Source organism: Uranotaenia lowii, chromosome 2 (assembly GCF_029784155.1).
Source record: "Uranotaenia lowii strain MFRU-FL chromosome 2, ASM2978415v1, whole genome shotgun sequence".
Lineage (NCBI taxonomy): Eukaryota > Metazoa > Arthropoda > Insecta > Diptera > Culicidae > Uranotaenia > Uranotaenia lowii.
This window is the reverse complement of record NC_073692.1, coordinates 320571019-320586946: the sequence shown is the minus strand read 5'-3', so window position 1 is coordinate 320586946 and position 15928 is coordinate 320571019. Positions and strand designations below refer to the sequence as shown.

Below are 15928 nucleotides of genomic sequence, written 5' to 3'. Positions count from 1 at the left end.
TATCACCGATGCACGTTTCTCTCGCCATGTGGACGTCGGAGCCGACGGAGTCTTTGATTCGATATGGCGAAATCTTTCGCCTATTTCGTCGCACTATTGCAAGGACTTCATTAATATAGGCATTTCTTGACGATCTTCACTATGGCAGATGTCTTCACAACTTCTTGAAGTTCCTCACAATATTTTTTTTTTGAACCTCCAGTCTCCAGGTATCTCACAACTATACAGCGTACAAAACTGCTGCATACATACGGAATTTCTCTAACAAATAGGTACACACCCCTTCTTATCAAAAAGTAACACTTAGTAGTTTTATTGTTAGACATTTACAGCTATACTGGTGAACTATTCTATGCATCAATGTAGTTGGCTTCGAACAGAAAAAGAAATAACTAATCATACAGTAACACCTAGTGCAATAAGCAAGCAAGAATTCACTTTATGCAATTTGCACCCCGCTTTGGGCGCAGTATTTTTGCAAGGCTTCCTGGTGCGCTGCCGTCAACGACGACACCAGGGCCCCGATCTTACCTGGATTGCTTTGAGCCAGCTTGCCGAGATTTTGTACCAAAAATTGCCGACTATTGGCTACGTCCGGCAGCGGATCAACTGGTTTTGCTTGGGCAAAGTTCAGCTGCGAGTAAGCCGCCTGATATCCAGGAACGTCTTCGATCTCGATAAACGTATCCCCTTCGATGTTGTTCTCATCCGGGGGCAGCTCGAAGACCTGGATAACGGATTGCAAAAGTAGTGGCCAAAATTTGACGTACGGTTCACTGATCATTTCGGCACACTCGCACAATAAACGAGTAACACCGACCGAGACTATTTTCTGTTCAACCTCCCCGGATACTTTATTCATATCGGCGATGAAAATTCGTTCAATAACCATTCCGAACATTCTATTAAAAATAAAAGGGTTTCTTTTATAATTGAACATATTTTAAACATCACATTAAACTTACGAAGCTTGAATTCCATCAATCATTTGAATCAAAGCTTGAGGTCCAACGCGGGCCGCGTACAGACAAAGGAACACGATGAAACTGCGCACAAATTTCGTTGTTTTGGACGAGCTCAATCTCTGGAAAAGCAATGAGAATATTTGACGCATACTTTGTCCGAGCTCCTCACTGAAACAAAACAAAACCAAATCCTTAACGTAAAATTTAAAACGTTTAACAAGCATGAAACTCACGGAGGATAATGCATCAGCAGGTTTTGCATCAGATAGAAACCTTCGTGATCGTTACTTTTGGAGGCGATCATCTTCTGGAATACCCCCAGCACGCCGTTTAGCTTTCCCTCGGCACTAATCTGAGGTGATGCCTGCCGTACAAAGGCGCAAAGAAGACGAATCAGCGGCGTGACGTTGCCGGGCCGCTCCCACAAAGCCGGTGCCAACAAGCAGGGAAACAGCGACAGGTAGGTATCGGGAATGGCACTCTTTCCCTCGCGAATCTCCAAAAACAGTGACAGCATTTGGAAAACATACGGCATGAATTCTATAAGAGATCCAGATATAATAACTTGAACTTTCAGTGATTCTATGAAACCTTACCGAGAACATCTTGCTGCAAAATTCCTTGGAATACAGGAAACAACGCTTCTTCAAATGAACTTACTGCATTTGGATCTGCCTTGCATACCAATCTAGAAAAGAAATCAAATAGTTAACCTGACGTCTAATAACAATTTTCCAAAACTTACTTCACAGATAGTGACAATGTTTCGAACAAGTAGTGATTGAAATGCGGCTTCGATGGATTTCTGGAAACCACCGTTAGTATTTCCGTCAGTCTTGGCAACACTACAATCATGAACGGCAACGATGCCTCCTGAAGAGTGTTGAGAGTACGCATTATGCACTTCATAATGTACTCATTTTCATTAGAGCCTTGGACGGTAAATGCAGCGAACAGTCCGGTAATCAATTCAGCGCTCAACGGTGCCAAAATTTCCTTCGTGACGATCGGTTTGTTATCTGGACCCTTCATGGTGAGGATTTTATCGATTGCACATGCGGCATAGCTGTGAACGACCACATTTCCAGCGGCCAGATGTTTTGCCACCAAGGGCAGGGTAGCTACAATGATCTGCGGTCCCAGAATTGTGCGGAAGGTCATGATGAACTTGAGGGCATCAGCTTTCAGAACAGGTAGCTCATTGACGTCCGCTCGCTCCAACTCGGGAATGATTTGCTGCTGGGTGAACTGGGGAAGTGGGACCAACTCGGAAGTTTGCGTGACACCGTGCTTCTGAGTTTGACCTTTGGATGCCATTGACGTAACCAGGTAAATTGCGGTATCCTTGGTTTTCCAATTATTGGCTGGATTTTCAGCATATTTAGCCAACAAAACCTGCAAATACTGTCCGAATATCTCGATGATTTTTCCCTCGAAGTTTTGGAATAGGGTCTTGACTAAATCACATGCTGCACGGCGCCTGGTTTCCACATCAGATCCCTCGATATCTCGCCTAATGTACTCTTCTGGATTGTCTTCGAACAGTTCCTCATCCGACAAACGGAAGTCCATATTCGGGATGATAACCTTCTCGCAGATGCTCGCCAATACATTCGGATCTTCGAACAGGTGCCGATAATGGTTTCGGTCAGCGACCGTACTCAAAAAGTTCAATGCATTTGAGACAAGAGTGTCGTACTTTGTCATAATTCCTGTATTAACGAGCAGTTCCCAAACGGCAGTCACAAATTGCGGCATATATGGACTGAACTCCTCGTCATATTTTTGTGCATACAGGCAGAGATTCTCACAAACTTGGGAGCGCAAATGCTCCAAGACTCCCGCATCCTCATCGTCCGGGGTCTTTAGACAACCGATATCTACCGTCAACATACCATGGAACGCTTTCATCCACGTTTCCATATTGTCTTCGAAAAATTCAGGCAAATCCTGTGAATTTAACGAATAGAATACCTTACATACCAACACCAGCGAGCCGTAGATAATCTTCAGGGCTTCCTCGTTGCTGGAGTGCGCTTCGGCCAGCCCAATGGTAGCCTGTAGCAAATCCGTCAGAGGCTTAGCCAGCTTGTCCAACACAAACTTGATCTCTTCCCACAGTTCTTGAGATTTGAATTCGAACCGGTAGCGCTTGAAGAGCGAATGTGCCGTCTGGAGGACACCGTTAATGATGTTGAAATCGCCGGTAGCAAATTTTTCAATCATTTCGTCCATAAGCTGCGGCCACTTGAGCGGGAAGTCGTACTTGCCGATGATGCTGACCTGGATGGTTGCAAAACAGATTTTCCAAATTACGAACGGTTAGTGGGTGTTCGGTTTCGTTATTCTTTACCAAACATTCAAAAAAACAATTTCAGTAGAATTTGCCGAAATTTCGGTTATGATACTCGATTTTTCGGTAAAAGAAAAAAAAAAATTAAAACGAGCGTTCGATAATTTTTTGGCCTTCTAACCCTAATTATGATGAAAATTTTTAGCCCGTCTGTTCGGTAAATATTTCGATATTTCGCTAGGTAACAATTACTCATTTGTCACATAGCAGGTTACAATGTATTTATCTTTTTTTAATTTACTTTTAAAGTTCTATAGTTTTTACCTATTTCCTTGTGTAATGTTAGATATGTTCCTAATTCAACTTTAACTAAAACATAGTGTTCATTCATTCCAGAATTTTTTTTCTCCCTGTAAAATTTCCTTGACTTGATATAATGTACATAATTAATAATGTAATTTTACAAAACGATTATCGTCAACTACATGCAATTTCACCAACAATACATACCGCATCGCTCAGCTGCTTCTGGATTGACAGCGGTGACTTCAACATCAACGGAACAATCATCGACTTGATTCCGTTCCGGTCCGACTCGGCCACTTTATCGGGGCCATCGTTCTCCAAGTGATAGCCCCAGTTGCGTTTGACAAAGTTCTTGAACGCAATGGCTGCCGCCACCCGAATCGTGATGTCCACCTGGGGTCGTTCGACGAGATGCAAACACAACAGCGGATAATTCTGGCTAATTTCGATGCTCTCGATGAACCGTTCCGCTGCAAGGGATCAAGGGAATTATTCAAGGACCTAACCTTACTTATCTGTACGAACAAGTCGAATGCATATTTAAATGGACTTACCGGGGCGACGCACTTCAGGATCAGGGCTGAGCGTTTGTTGCAAATAATTTGCGAGACGCTCAAAGTTGTTCTCGTTGATTTCCATGGCGAGTGGAGTCGGACGATTGAGATAACAATTCTATATCAAATCTTTACTTCCGATGCAATGAAAAGAATTCTTTTTCAGAAAAACGCGAACAAACAGGACTCTTTTTGTTACAGATAATTCACACAATTATTTCTGCTCACACGCAAGGCGTCCAAATGCAACAAACAAACCGGCCGTTGTGAAACGCGAATCGCCGAAAAAAGTGACAGATTGCAATTTTTTCGGTGTTACCACATTTTACCGCCTTTGCGAATTCGCCAATTCAGGCGCTTTATTTGAAATGGGAGCATGAACTTATTGTTCGAAAAGAGGATAAAAGTAAATAAATCAACAGTGATATTCGTATTCAACATTTTGGAAATTTGAAAATCAGTCAACTTTATTCCTCTTTGTAACCTCATGCAATTTCGCCTTTTCTAATGTCTTTTGTCGAGATTTAATTAACAGTTGGTTTTATGTTCGTCAACTTATGGCGTGTTCGTAAATTGATTTTTATGTAATGCATCGATTTTTTTGGTAGATGTCAAATCACCTTCCAATGCTTTTTTATAAAGTTTGTTTAATTTACGAACGCCAGCATCGATGAAAAAAATCACTTCGACAGAAAAAAATCAATTTACGAACACGCCGTTATTAAACTCGCAATTAACATTTTGGCTGCTTAAGAACGGCAATTCGCTGAACAAAAGCTGAGCTAAATCGTAATTGCTGCTTCAGCTTAATGGTTGAATAAAGACAAACTATAACCATGTTTCAGCGTTTAAAGAAGATTCAGTGCAGCCAATGAAAGGAGTTGAAGAGTTGCTTCCATAACACTATTTCAGCCTTTGTTCAACCATTCGCTACCATTGGAACTTGGCAGACTGTGAACTGTGGAAAAATTGCCCTGCATGATGGCGGCTTGATTGGAATGAGAGGGGAATTTTTATTTTCTTTATGCGATGAGATTTTTTTTTATGATTTCTCATTTAGCTTAATTTTGAAATAACGAATAAATTTCCTCACAAATTTTATTTTTGGTGCCCAAAACTGTAAAAAAGATCATTTCTCTCACACTTATTTAAAAAAAAAATCGGTTGAGAGGCATGTTGGTCGCTTAAGATCGACAAATTTTTATCGCGCCGCAGACTTCATGATTGGTTCTGCGTACTGCGGCATGCGACCAACAAGCCGGAGGTTTAAAAGTCGGGGCAGTGAAACGAAAAAAAAACAACACAGAGGGAAAAAGTGGGTGCGAAACATCTGCCAGACAGACATTTGACTTTTTTTTTTTTAATGATCCGTCAATTGACGTTTAATGACGTTTGCTGAATAACTTCTCCAGATCAAGATGATTAAAGGCTGAAGACACGTGAATTAGTGAATTTTTGAGACCGTCACCCAAACAAATCAGTTTACGAACGCGCCGTGAAGAGATGTCAGCAGCAGCCGTGTTTTACCAAACGGAAAAAAAATCTAGCGCGTTCGGTAAAATAGCTTAACCCCTTGATAACACACGCACACTCCCACAAAAAAACCGAAGCTGCAGAAATTTGAAGATCGCCGCGCAGATTTTAAAGTTACGTTTTCCTGAGTTAAGTCGTTCTGTTGTGTTTAAATTTGTTAAACTGGTTAGATATCAGTAAATCTTGTTCTGTGGACCTAAAAGTGAATCCTGTATGCCATTAGCTAACCAGTTACAGGAAACTTGAACATGCTAGAAGACCTCGCCAATCAAAATCAATCGTCGCCATCGTCAGCAGCAAATCAAACGAACGAAAACAGCACCAATACCAACAACAGCACATCCGCTGTCGTCGAAGACGCCACCACATGCGACGCCAAACGGGGCGACGACAATGAAGGTTCCAAGCGTCGGCATCAAGGTCAGTCAACATCCACAGATGGAAGTTGCGCCAACACAGCTAATGGTGACGATTGCAAGCAGCCATACGATTTGGGTTATTTTGTCCCAGATCGCATTCTAAACAACAACAGCGCTCAGAAATCGGTCTCGCTTGTGGGCCATTTCACGAATTTATCTGCAAAAGGTGACGGGAACGATTACGCCATCGTCGTATTGGAAAAGAAGGCATTTACGGAGCAGCAATTGCTTGTCTCGTCGGTGACGAAAGCAAATTCCGACGGCGACAACGAAGGCGATCAGCGTTCAGCAACGTTGCCAAAAACAAAAGCCAACAGTGAAAGTGAAACTGCATCAGTGGAAGCATCGAGGTGCTTCAGCTTCTTCTCATCGGCTTCCAGGTTAAAGACCGAATTCATCAACGATATCTACGGCAGCTTCCAGTGCGTGACCGATCCGGAAATCAATCGTAAGCTTGTTTTTTACCTTACTACTAATTGAGGATATTTTTTCGAAAGTAGATTAACCCCCTTTCAATTCTCTTTGTTTCTTCGACCCAGAACTCAAAGTAACAATAATCTACCCAGCCAACGAGAAGCTGATCGTGAAATACTCCGCTCAAGAAATCTATCTTATTGAAGAAACTGCTCACGATTATCAGACCGTGACATTGCCCCACTTGAACCAGGAACAGCTGAGCCTGGAGGTAAGTAATTAATAAGAGCTCTCCCAATGGCTTATCATATTTTTCTGCTTACAAAAATTGTTATTGTCTGCGCTAACGGGTTCGTTCATTAACCTAATCTCGGGTAGAGGGAACATTCATTCGCTCAGATACTACTTTCGTAGGAGTCGTTTCTATTTTACATTTACCTACTCCATCTCAAAGACCACTGCTCAAATTTTTCATTGACGAATGCCACTAACCTTGAAGTCTGTCGACGTCGTCAGTTAATCAGCAACAGCATGGTCGATGAATCATGAGTGTAGTAGGTAAATGTACTTACCTACATCTATAACATTCGCACGAAATATTCGACCGAACTGAAAATGCGTGTGTGGTGTGGTAAAAGACTGCGACCGACGATGACCGTGCTCGCTGAATTTCGTTTTGTGCACTTTGTTCTCTGCGACGTCGCTGTTCGATTTATAATTTTTCAAACGGTGCGCTGCCGTTTTGTTGTTATGTCTATCTGTCGGTTCGATGGTATGTTGAGCTGACGACATTCCAAAATTGTGAAACTTTTTCGCATGATTAGTTAGTACCCTGTTAGCATGGTGTGCAATTTCGATCACCCACTCAGAAAATTAATCGTACTGATTTTTGAAGTGTGTTATTCCTGGTAAGTTTATCTCGCTGGAAAATCCGCTGGTATGAATTTTACTCGCACATTTTGTTAGCGAGTAAAGTGTGTGATTTTCTTTATTGGATTATTATTTTTTTTTATTAGAAAAATAATCAATCATTCACGAATGTGAGACACCATGATTATCCTTAAAATTCTAAGGGTAGGATTTTGTGTTATTGACATCATGTCGCGTCTTGATATCACTTCTTTCTAAAAAATAGGTTTAAAGCTACGTCTTTTTGTAGTTCCTTGTAGTCAAGTGTTCGCAGATCTCGTGACAGTGGGGCCTACAGCTAAGATCCCGAACTAAACTTTCCAGAATCGAAGACAGTGTCGCTGTTACCGTTGGATCGATGGACAACCAAATTCACACCTAAAATATAAGAAGAAGACGAAGACAGTGTGCAAACTATTGTTGGAAGCATTTTGGGCAGTGGAAAGGAGAGATCTGTTCTATGTGATGGTAGAACTTGGAATACTTTATTACACTTCACCTAACTGTTTGTTATACAGAAACCATCTATATGGTTACTGTTGTATCCCCGTTGACGAGGTGATATTTACATTATAGTAAGAACATCGGGGTACAATAAAATAGACTTTAATTAAAAACGGATATAAAATTTATCGCGTGCGCGCTCTTTAAGTTGCGATTACAAGATGACGATCTAACACGTTGATGCCTGTCATTCACTTGATGACGTCGATCCAGTTGACAGCATAATGTCAGCGGAGGAGCCCAGTGATAAAAACCCTCTAGGGTGATCAGGTGTCCCAACATCTCCCTCCTAATACCGACGGTACGGCAGGAACCTTTGAGGCGGTCTACGAGTACGGGTAGAACGCCTAAGAGCTGGAGTAGAGTCGTTGGCAGACTCGAAGTCTGCAGATGTTGACGTAGACGAAGATGAAGACGCTGACGACTGGTCACTGGACAACGAAGACGGGACATGGACAGATGAACGTTGAGCAGGTGATTGCAGCATTGGTTCAAGCCCTGGCTCGGGATTCGGTGTCGTTTCAGTCTGGAACGGGAGGTCCCATTCATCCAACAAGATGCTAAGAGGCAGATGGGTGTCTTTTGTTGTTGATGGACCAGATTTTTCTTGAGCCGGAAAACGTTGACGAAGTTGGTTGATGTGAGACCGAATCAGCTTCCGGTCGTTTACCCAAACGTTGTACATCACGTGCCCGACTTTCTCTAGCACCTCTCCTGGTTCCCAAGTCCACTTGTTGTTTGCGTAAACCTTGGCGTAGACTAGTTGTTTGCGCTCGAACGACCTTGGTTGTTTGTTGGATTCTTCCATCTCGACTTTCGGCTTTGGTTGTGGAATTCGTAGTAAATCCAGGCATGTACGAATCGGTCGACCGTACATTAATTCCGCTGGCGATTTACCCTCAGGTACGTTGGCATTCGGGGTTGTCCGTTAAGTAAGCAGAAAGGTATTCAAAGCTTGCTTAACGGATCCTTCCCCCCTGCTGGATTTTCTTCGTCGCTCTCTTGAAACTGTCCACAAATCTTTCGGCTTGGCCGTTGGATTGCGGATGGAATGGGGCTGTAGTAAGGTGGTTGATGCCATTTTCGCTGCAGAATTTGCCAAAATCTGCGCTGGTGAATTGCGTGCCGTTATCGGAGACCAAAACCTCGGGCATTCCCTTGTTGGCAAAAAGTGAGCGCAGAATGTTGATTGTGGCGCCTGAAGTTATGCTTTTCGTGGGGAATATTTCTGGCCACTTGCTGTGAGCATCGACGACTACCAGGAAATAATCACCGTCGAGTGGGCCTGCGTAATCGATGTGAACCCGATACCATGGACCAGGTGTAGCAGGCCAAGGAACAGGCGGAGCTTTTTCTGCAGTGCGAGCAACGGAAGCGCATGGCTGGCAAGCCTTGACGTAGTCGATGATGTGCTGATCGATACTGGGCCAGTAAACGAAGCTTCGGGCGATGGATTTCATCCTCTGGATGCCCGGGTGGCCTTTGTGGAGCTGGGCGAGACAACGTTTGCGGTAGATTTGGGGAACCACAAGCCTTTCGCCGAATACGACGCAAACTTGGACCACGGTCAGACTTTCACGGCGGTCGAAGAAACATTGTAGCTCCCAATCCTTAAGATCGGAACGATTGCGTGGCCATCCAGCACTTGTATAACGGGCCACCTTACCCAGTAAAGAATCGGATTGTGTTGCGTTTTGCACCATACTAAAACTGAGAGGTAGGTGATTAATATTACTTGTGATAACTGACCTTAAATCCTCTTCCACGTTGGTGCAGGCGACTACGAAGTCTTCATCCGGCTTGACATGCTGACTGATGAGTCGTGATAGGATGTCAGCATTTCCGAACTTGTCTGTGGACACGTACTCGATTGCAAAGTCGTATGAGAGTAGTGTAAGCGCCCACCGCTGGAGCCGGTTGGCTGTGTAGTTCGGGATGCCCTTCTTGCTGCCAAAGATTCGTAGAAGGGGCATGTGGTCTGTTTGGAGCCGGAAGTGCCGGCCGAAAAGGAACTTGTGAAATTTGGTGACGGCATAGACGATCGCAAGTCCTTCACGGTCTGGTTGGGAATAGCGCTGCTCAGTGGCCGTGAGGGCTCGGGAAGCATGTTGCACGACCTTTAACCTTCCATCGGGAAACTTATGGCAAATGGTTGCACCAATGCCAATCGATGATGCATCTGCCGAAACGACGATTTCTTTTTGCGGGTCATAATGGGTTAACAGAAGATCAGACGACAAGATCTCCTTAAATTTCATAAAAGACTGCTGGCAGGATTTGTTCCAGTTGAATGAGTTGTTTGCTTTGAGAAGCTCATCCAAAGGATACCGTAGGTCCCGCATATTCGGCACAAATTTCCCGTAGAAGTTAATGGCCCCTAAGAAGGACCGAACGCCGGAGATGTCATTGGGTGCTGGCAGGTTCTTGATGGCTTCAATTTTGGCTGGGTCTGGTCGAAGGCCTTGGCTGTCCAGAATGTGACCCAAATAACGGATTTGTTTCTGCCCAAAAGAACATTTTTCCGGACGGATGGTGAAACCAAACTCTTGCAGTCGCTGGAGAGTTTGGAAAAGATGCTGCTGATGTTCTTTTTCGTTCCGGCCACCCACTACTAAGTCGTCGAAATATCCGGACGTTCCGGGGAGACCAGCCAACATCGTATCGATCAATTGTTGGAAGGCCCCTGGCGCTGCTTTTACTCCCGGAGAAAGGCGGTTATATTGGTACAAACCGCGGTGGGTGTTGATGGTGAGAAGGTGTTTGCAACTGTCGTCGACCTCTATCTGCAGAAACGCATCAGTCAAGTCAATTTGACTGAAAATTGTGCACCCTGCGAGCTTGGAGAAGATGTCTTGCGGAACCGGCAGAGGATATTGATGTGACTGAAGTCGGTCGTTCAATCCGGTTGAATAATCTCCGCAAATTCTAATGGTGCCATTAGCCTTGCGGACGACGACGATCGGAGCGGCCCACTCCGAGTAATCGACCGGCGAGATGATGTTCAGCTTTTGTAATCGGTCGAGCTCTTGATCCACAATTGCTAACATAGCATACGAGACCGGTCGCTTTGGACGGAACACTGCACGTTTTCTTTTAGCTCGAATTTCACCACCGTTTTCGTGCATTTTCCCAACGTCGAACTAAACAGTTTCGGAAATGCTTTCTGAAGGGAATTAGTGTTGGTTTGGATGCTACTTACATGGCTGCAGAAGTTGTCGATGGGCACGGACCAGAGCATGAATTTGTCGATGATGTCGATACCCATTAGGTTGAGCGAACCAGAGCAAACAAACACGCGGCTGGTGTGTGCTGTTCCGTTGATGCTGATGCTACAGTCGAACTCGAACTGGAGGGGAACTTGCTCACCGGAAGCGGACTTGGCACTTTGAGTAATAGGAAGAGCAGCAGGTTTGCCAATCCGTTCCCAGGTTTTGTTCGACACGATGGTGATGTCCGATGCGGTATCCAGTTGCAGCTTGACTGGATGGTTGTTGATCTCCACCCACACAAAACGACGTTTGCTTTCCACCGAGTTGATGGCTAGGGTGATGGTGTTGGTGGAGAACTTCCTCCCTCTTTGATTCGGGCCACTCGATGAACGCCTTGAGCTGGGGCAATAGCCCTCCTTGTGGCCCCGTTGCTTACAATCGGAACACTGGTGGTTGCGGAAACTGCAGTGGTTTGAAAAGTGCATTGCACCACAGTTCCAGCACGGTGTAGCGGGTCCCTTTTTGCGGTTGTTGCTGTTTTGTTGCTGCTCTCGTTTAGGAAAAGCCTTGTGGAATTGCTTCCGGAAGTTTTGTTTGCCTTTGATGGCTTGAACTTGGCTCGGTGAGGCTTCAATCATCGCTGCATCACTTTTAAGATTGATCAACCGTTGACATTCGGTCATCAATGATTCGAGCGTGACGTCATCGTCGTGTTCGATTTTCGTCAGGAGCCTGGTTCTTATTTCTGAGTCGCATTCCGACTTTAGGCCACAGACGAAAATTAAGCATTTAAAATGCTCTTCTGTTAGCTTGGTAAGCTCGAACTCGACGCACATTTTGTTCACACGGCAGCCAAACGTCACGAAATCTTCGGTCGACGTCTTGGTAACATTGAGGGTCGAAAACCGCTTTTTCACGGCCGACTCCTTGCTGCCGAAAAGCACTTTTAGTTTGGCCACAGTGCTGTCGAACGTGAAATCTTTCGGAGCACTAGGTAAAATATAGCTGACATACCTGTAGTGCTCATTACTGCCAAGACGTCGCAACAGCAACCGCACTTTTGCTGCATCATCCAACCGCTCTGCATCCTTCGCAAAAAGATCCTCGTATCGGGCAAACCAGACAGCAAAAGTCGTTTGACTTTCGGGGTCATACTGGAACTCTCGGATGTTCCCTGCTAGCGAATCCAGAATCGCTTCCGGATTGGGTGGTACACTCACTTTGATGGTGGACATGGCCTCACGGAAAATTGACTCCTGCTGCTGGAGGAGGCCTTGATGCTGGTTTGCCGATTCCCGCTGCTGCTGGAGGAGTTGATTGGTGATTGTTTGCTGCTGCTGCAGCTGCTGGAGGAGCTGAACGATGATGACATCCGTAGTTGGTGGTTGCTGCTGCTGCTGGAAGGATGGTCCGTTTTGGTCGGGTGGATTGAATCCCGGACGATGACCTCCTTGGCCGGGCGGATTGATCCCCCGGTTGTGCTCTTCCATCGTGGTGTGTGGAAATTGGCGCGCGTTTTGAGGTTAACTGCTGTCCTCACGGGTTCTCGCGATTAATCTACGGGGCGATGCAAAAACCGTCGATTAATACGCACATTCGTCGCCACTGTTGTATCCCCGTTGACGAGGTGATATTTACATTATAGTAAGAACATCGGGGTACAATAAAATAGACTTTAATTAAAAACGGATATAAAATTTATCGCGTGCGCGCTCTTTAAGTTGCGATTACAAGATGACGATCTAACACGTTGATGCCTGTCATTCACTTGATGACGTCGATCCAGTTGACAGCATAATGTCAGCGGAGGAGCCCAGTGATAAAAACCCTCTAGGGTGATCAGGTGTCCCAACAGTTACTTTAGTAATTGTTTGTTAATTATGTGCATGTTGTTATTGTCCTATCGAATGCTACGATAGAGACAAATCTCAACGCTCCTCCTCAACATACACATTCGCGTCTCCTTACTGCCTTCGGCGGCTCCTCCTGAAGATGGACTGCTCCTCTTCAACGCACGCGCCGGACCTCATTCGTCGCCTTCATCTGGCTCGATGACCACACGTGTCTGCTTTAGACCCCGAGCAGGTGGAACTACCGTCTTAAATCACCATGCCTTCAGGGAATCTTCTTATTAAAAAACGAACACAAACACGTACAGGATCTCAATGAAACTTAATGTTTCCTCGAAAAGATTCCTTTCCCTTTACTCTGAGCGTACATCTTTCGAGGACATGATGGCTAGCATCTTGCAAATGCTAAAACCACCAACCCATAGAAAGTGTACCATGTATGCCGTGACCGGGATTTGATCTCATGACCGTTGGCTTAGAAGACTGGAAGGTTATCCTCTACGCCAGGGGGATCGATAAGAAAATATTGACTTCGACGATAAAAAAAACCACTAGCAGAAGTTTTTTTTAGGAACTTTAAAATAAATAAATAGATAACCTATAAACTATACTTTATTTTTAAATATTTTTAGTGGCTGTACAACGTGCTCGAGCATCGCAAAGAAAAAGAACGTATCGTATTCGAGGACCCATCGGACGACACCGGTTTCATTCTCCTGCCGGACCTAAAATGGGACGGTAGAACCCTTGAACAGTTGTATCTGCTAGCATTGGTACGACCACGTGGTATTAAATCGTTGCGTGATCTCACTGCTGCCCATCTACCTCTATTGAAAAACCTCCGGGACAAAGGAACTGCAGCCATAAAAGAACGCTACGGTCTAGCGCCGGATCAGTTGCGAGTCTACCTGCACTATCAACCCAGTTTCTACCACTTACACGTTCACTTTACCTATCTAAAGCACGATCCCCCAGGAATCAAGTGTGAGAAAAGTCATCTCCTAAGCACGGTTATTTCCAATCTAGAATTGTTACCGGAATACTACCAAAAATCAACATTGGCTTGTGTCCTTAAGGAAACAGATACACTGTACGCGAAGTTTAAAGCAGCCCGAAGCGGAACCGAAGAACCCGAGGCTAAAAGGGTTAAGCTAGCAGAATAGATAAATTATTTGACGCATATCAAAGCTAAAATTAAATTAATCCAATAATAACTATACCTAGTTGAAATACTAATATTTTACCAAGAAAAATGCCTATCGGAAACATAGATCGTGTGCTTGTTGAACTACGACCGAGACTGCAAAGTGCCAACTTTTTCATACTATTTAGTATTCGATTTGCTGAGATAAGGAATACAAAAATCGATTTGGGCTCAGATCGAATAATAATCAGCACCCAGAACAATGACGAACGTTATGAGCTTCGAATGGGTGATTATTTTAAACTGCACACCCAAACATTGAGCTCGTTGCTGATCAAGAATAACTACATTTGCTTCCGAATCAATACCAACGAGAACAAATTCCACTCGGAGGTGCTGGCGATCAATGAATACAATGCCTGTACCAATTTGAGACTGGAATGCGCTCTGGAAGTGAACGTTAACTATAAGATAGTATGTAGCAATTGCGAAAACCCTCTCAATGAGCAACCAGTGGCATTTGACAGGATCCTGGAACTACCCTCAGATACTATGGACAGTAGCGATTGGTACTGCCATAAGCATCCCCATCAGAATGGCAGCAGTGAAGGAAACACCGAGAACGAAGTATGTTCCTCCAAGGCGCCACATTCGAGCCGCTACACCCCAACCGAACAGGATTTATATTACGGGCCGTTCTATGCGCTGTTGGATGGAAAACACATGAAACGAGTTCATTTGAAGGCGGATAGGTTTTTCTACTGCAAACGCTGCCTGCAGTATTTGGGAATCATGAAACGTAATCAAAGTGCAAAGATCTGGTACGAGAACTTGAGATTCGAGAAGCAAATTGAGGTATAGTTTTTGCCTATTTCAAATCATCATTAGACAGTAACATTGATTTCATTTTCTTCCACAGAAAATAGTAGAGCCAAACACAGTCTCGATGAGTCTGTTCAAAGTTGAACAAAACTTGGCGCACTTCCAGTATCTGGTGCGCAAAACTGTAAACGATTTCAACTTTATCTCACATCTCGGATTACCACCAATTTTTAAAATCATTTTCGAGATGCGTCGACCCGGTTTGAACGGAGACGTGTTTTACATGCTGATGCAGATAATGGATGCCAATCTAAATGTTTTCAAAATCTCCCAGCCTTCCTCAGATTCTGAAGATTCTTCGTCCTCCGACCATTCAAGTAGTAGTCAGAGACCACAGACCAGCAGACAATCTACTGATGACAACGAAGTTGACGATTCAGATGATAACGAAGAAGAGCAGCAATCAAGCGAGAAAGTTCACAAAATTATTCATCTAGACAGGCACCGGGCGATGAAGGTTATGTATCGGTACGAGAAGTTTGACCATCAGCCCATAATCGACTTTTGGATGCAGGACTACAATGTGGTTAACGTGGAAATATCGGAGCAGATGTTCCGAACCGCGGTTCGCTATTTGGATAGCAATTCGAACTACGTACCCGAGTGCTATCGACACAATCTTGGCTTCACCCTGAGCTATCTGGATATAACATAAGGACCAAAGATGTTTTGTATAAAGGCATTTGTTTTGGAAATGCAAGATTTTGTTCTTCTATAGAAAATTGAGAAAAATCAGGATTTGCCGAATTTCATAGTAAAACGATTGTATTACGTATAAGTAAAAGAAATTAATGGAAACGGAACCACCCAATAATTTTAAATAAGGCTTTATCGTTCAAGGTTGCTGTACTTCGATTTTTTTTTAAATAGATTGTAGTTACCTGAGGTATACTTTAATCATTTTTTTCCTCCGTTTTGACTTTTTGAAGCATTTTCAGCAGCTCTG

At 44.1% G+C, this 15928-nt stretch overlaps 3 protein-coding genes across 3 annotated transcripts; 2 read left to right on the top strand and 1 right to left on the bottom strand.

Moving 5' to 3' along the window:
* Positions 1-283: 283 nt before the first annotated feature.
* Positions 284-4392, bottom strand: LOC129744766 (exportin-2). Its single transcript, XM_055737465.1, has 7 exons — positions 4119-4392; positions 3769-4034; positions 1711-3248; positions 1562-1653; positions 1199-1505; positions 966-1133; positions 284-902 (listed from the first exon to the last, which is right to left on the bottom strand). Exons 1-7 carry the CDS (start codon positions 4201-4203, stop codon positions 440-442), a joined length of 2919 nt encoding a protein of 972 aa, XP_055593440.1. The 5' UTR covers positions 4204-4392; the 3' UTR covers positions 284-439.
* Positions 4393-5696: 1304 nt separating this feature from the next.
* On the top strand, positions 5697-14119 carry LOC129746067 (m7GpppX diphosphatase). The gene is made up of 3 exons (XM_055739507.1): positions 5697-6518; positions 6610-6755; positions 13589-14119. The coding sequence occupies exons 1-3, from the start codon at positions 5900-5902 to the stop codon at positions 14117-14119; spliced, it is 1296 nt and encodes a 431-aa protein (XP_055595482.1). The 5' UTR covers positions 5697-5899.
* An 89-nt stretch (positions 14120-14208) lies between these two features.
* LOC129746066 (uncharacterized) lies at positions 14209-15677 on the top strand. The gene is made up of 2 exons (XM_055739505.1): positions 14209-14955; positions 15020-15677. Exons 1-2 carry the CDS (start codon positions 14209-14211, stop codon positions 15635-15637), a joined length of 1365 nt encoding a protein of 454 aa, XP_055595480.1. The 3' UTR covers positions 15638-15677.
* Positions 15678-15928: the final 251 nt, after the last annotated feature.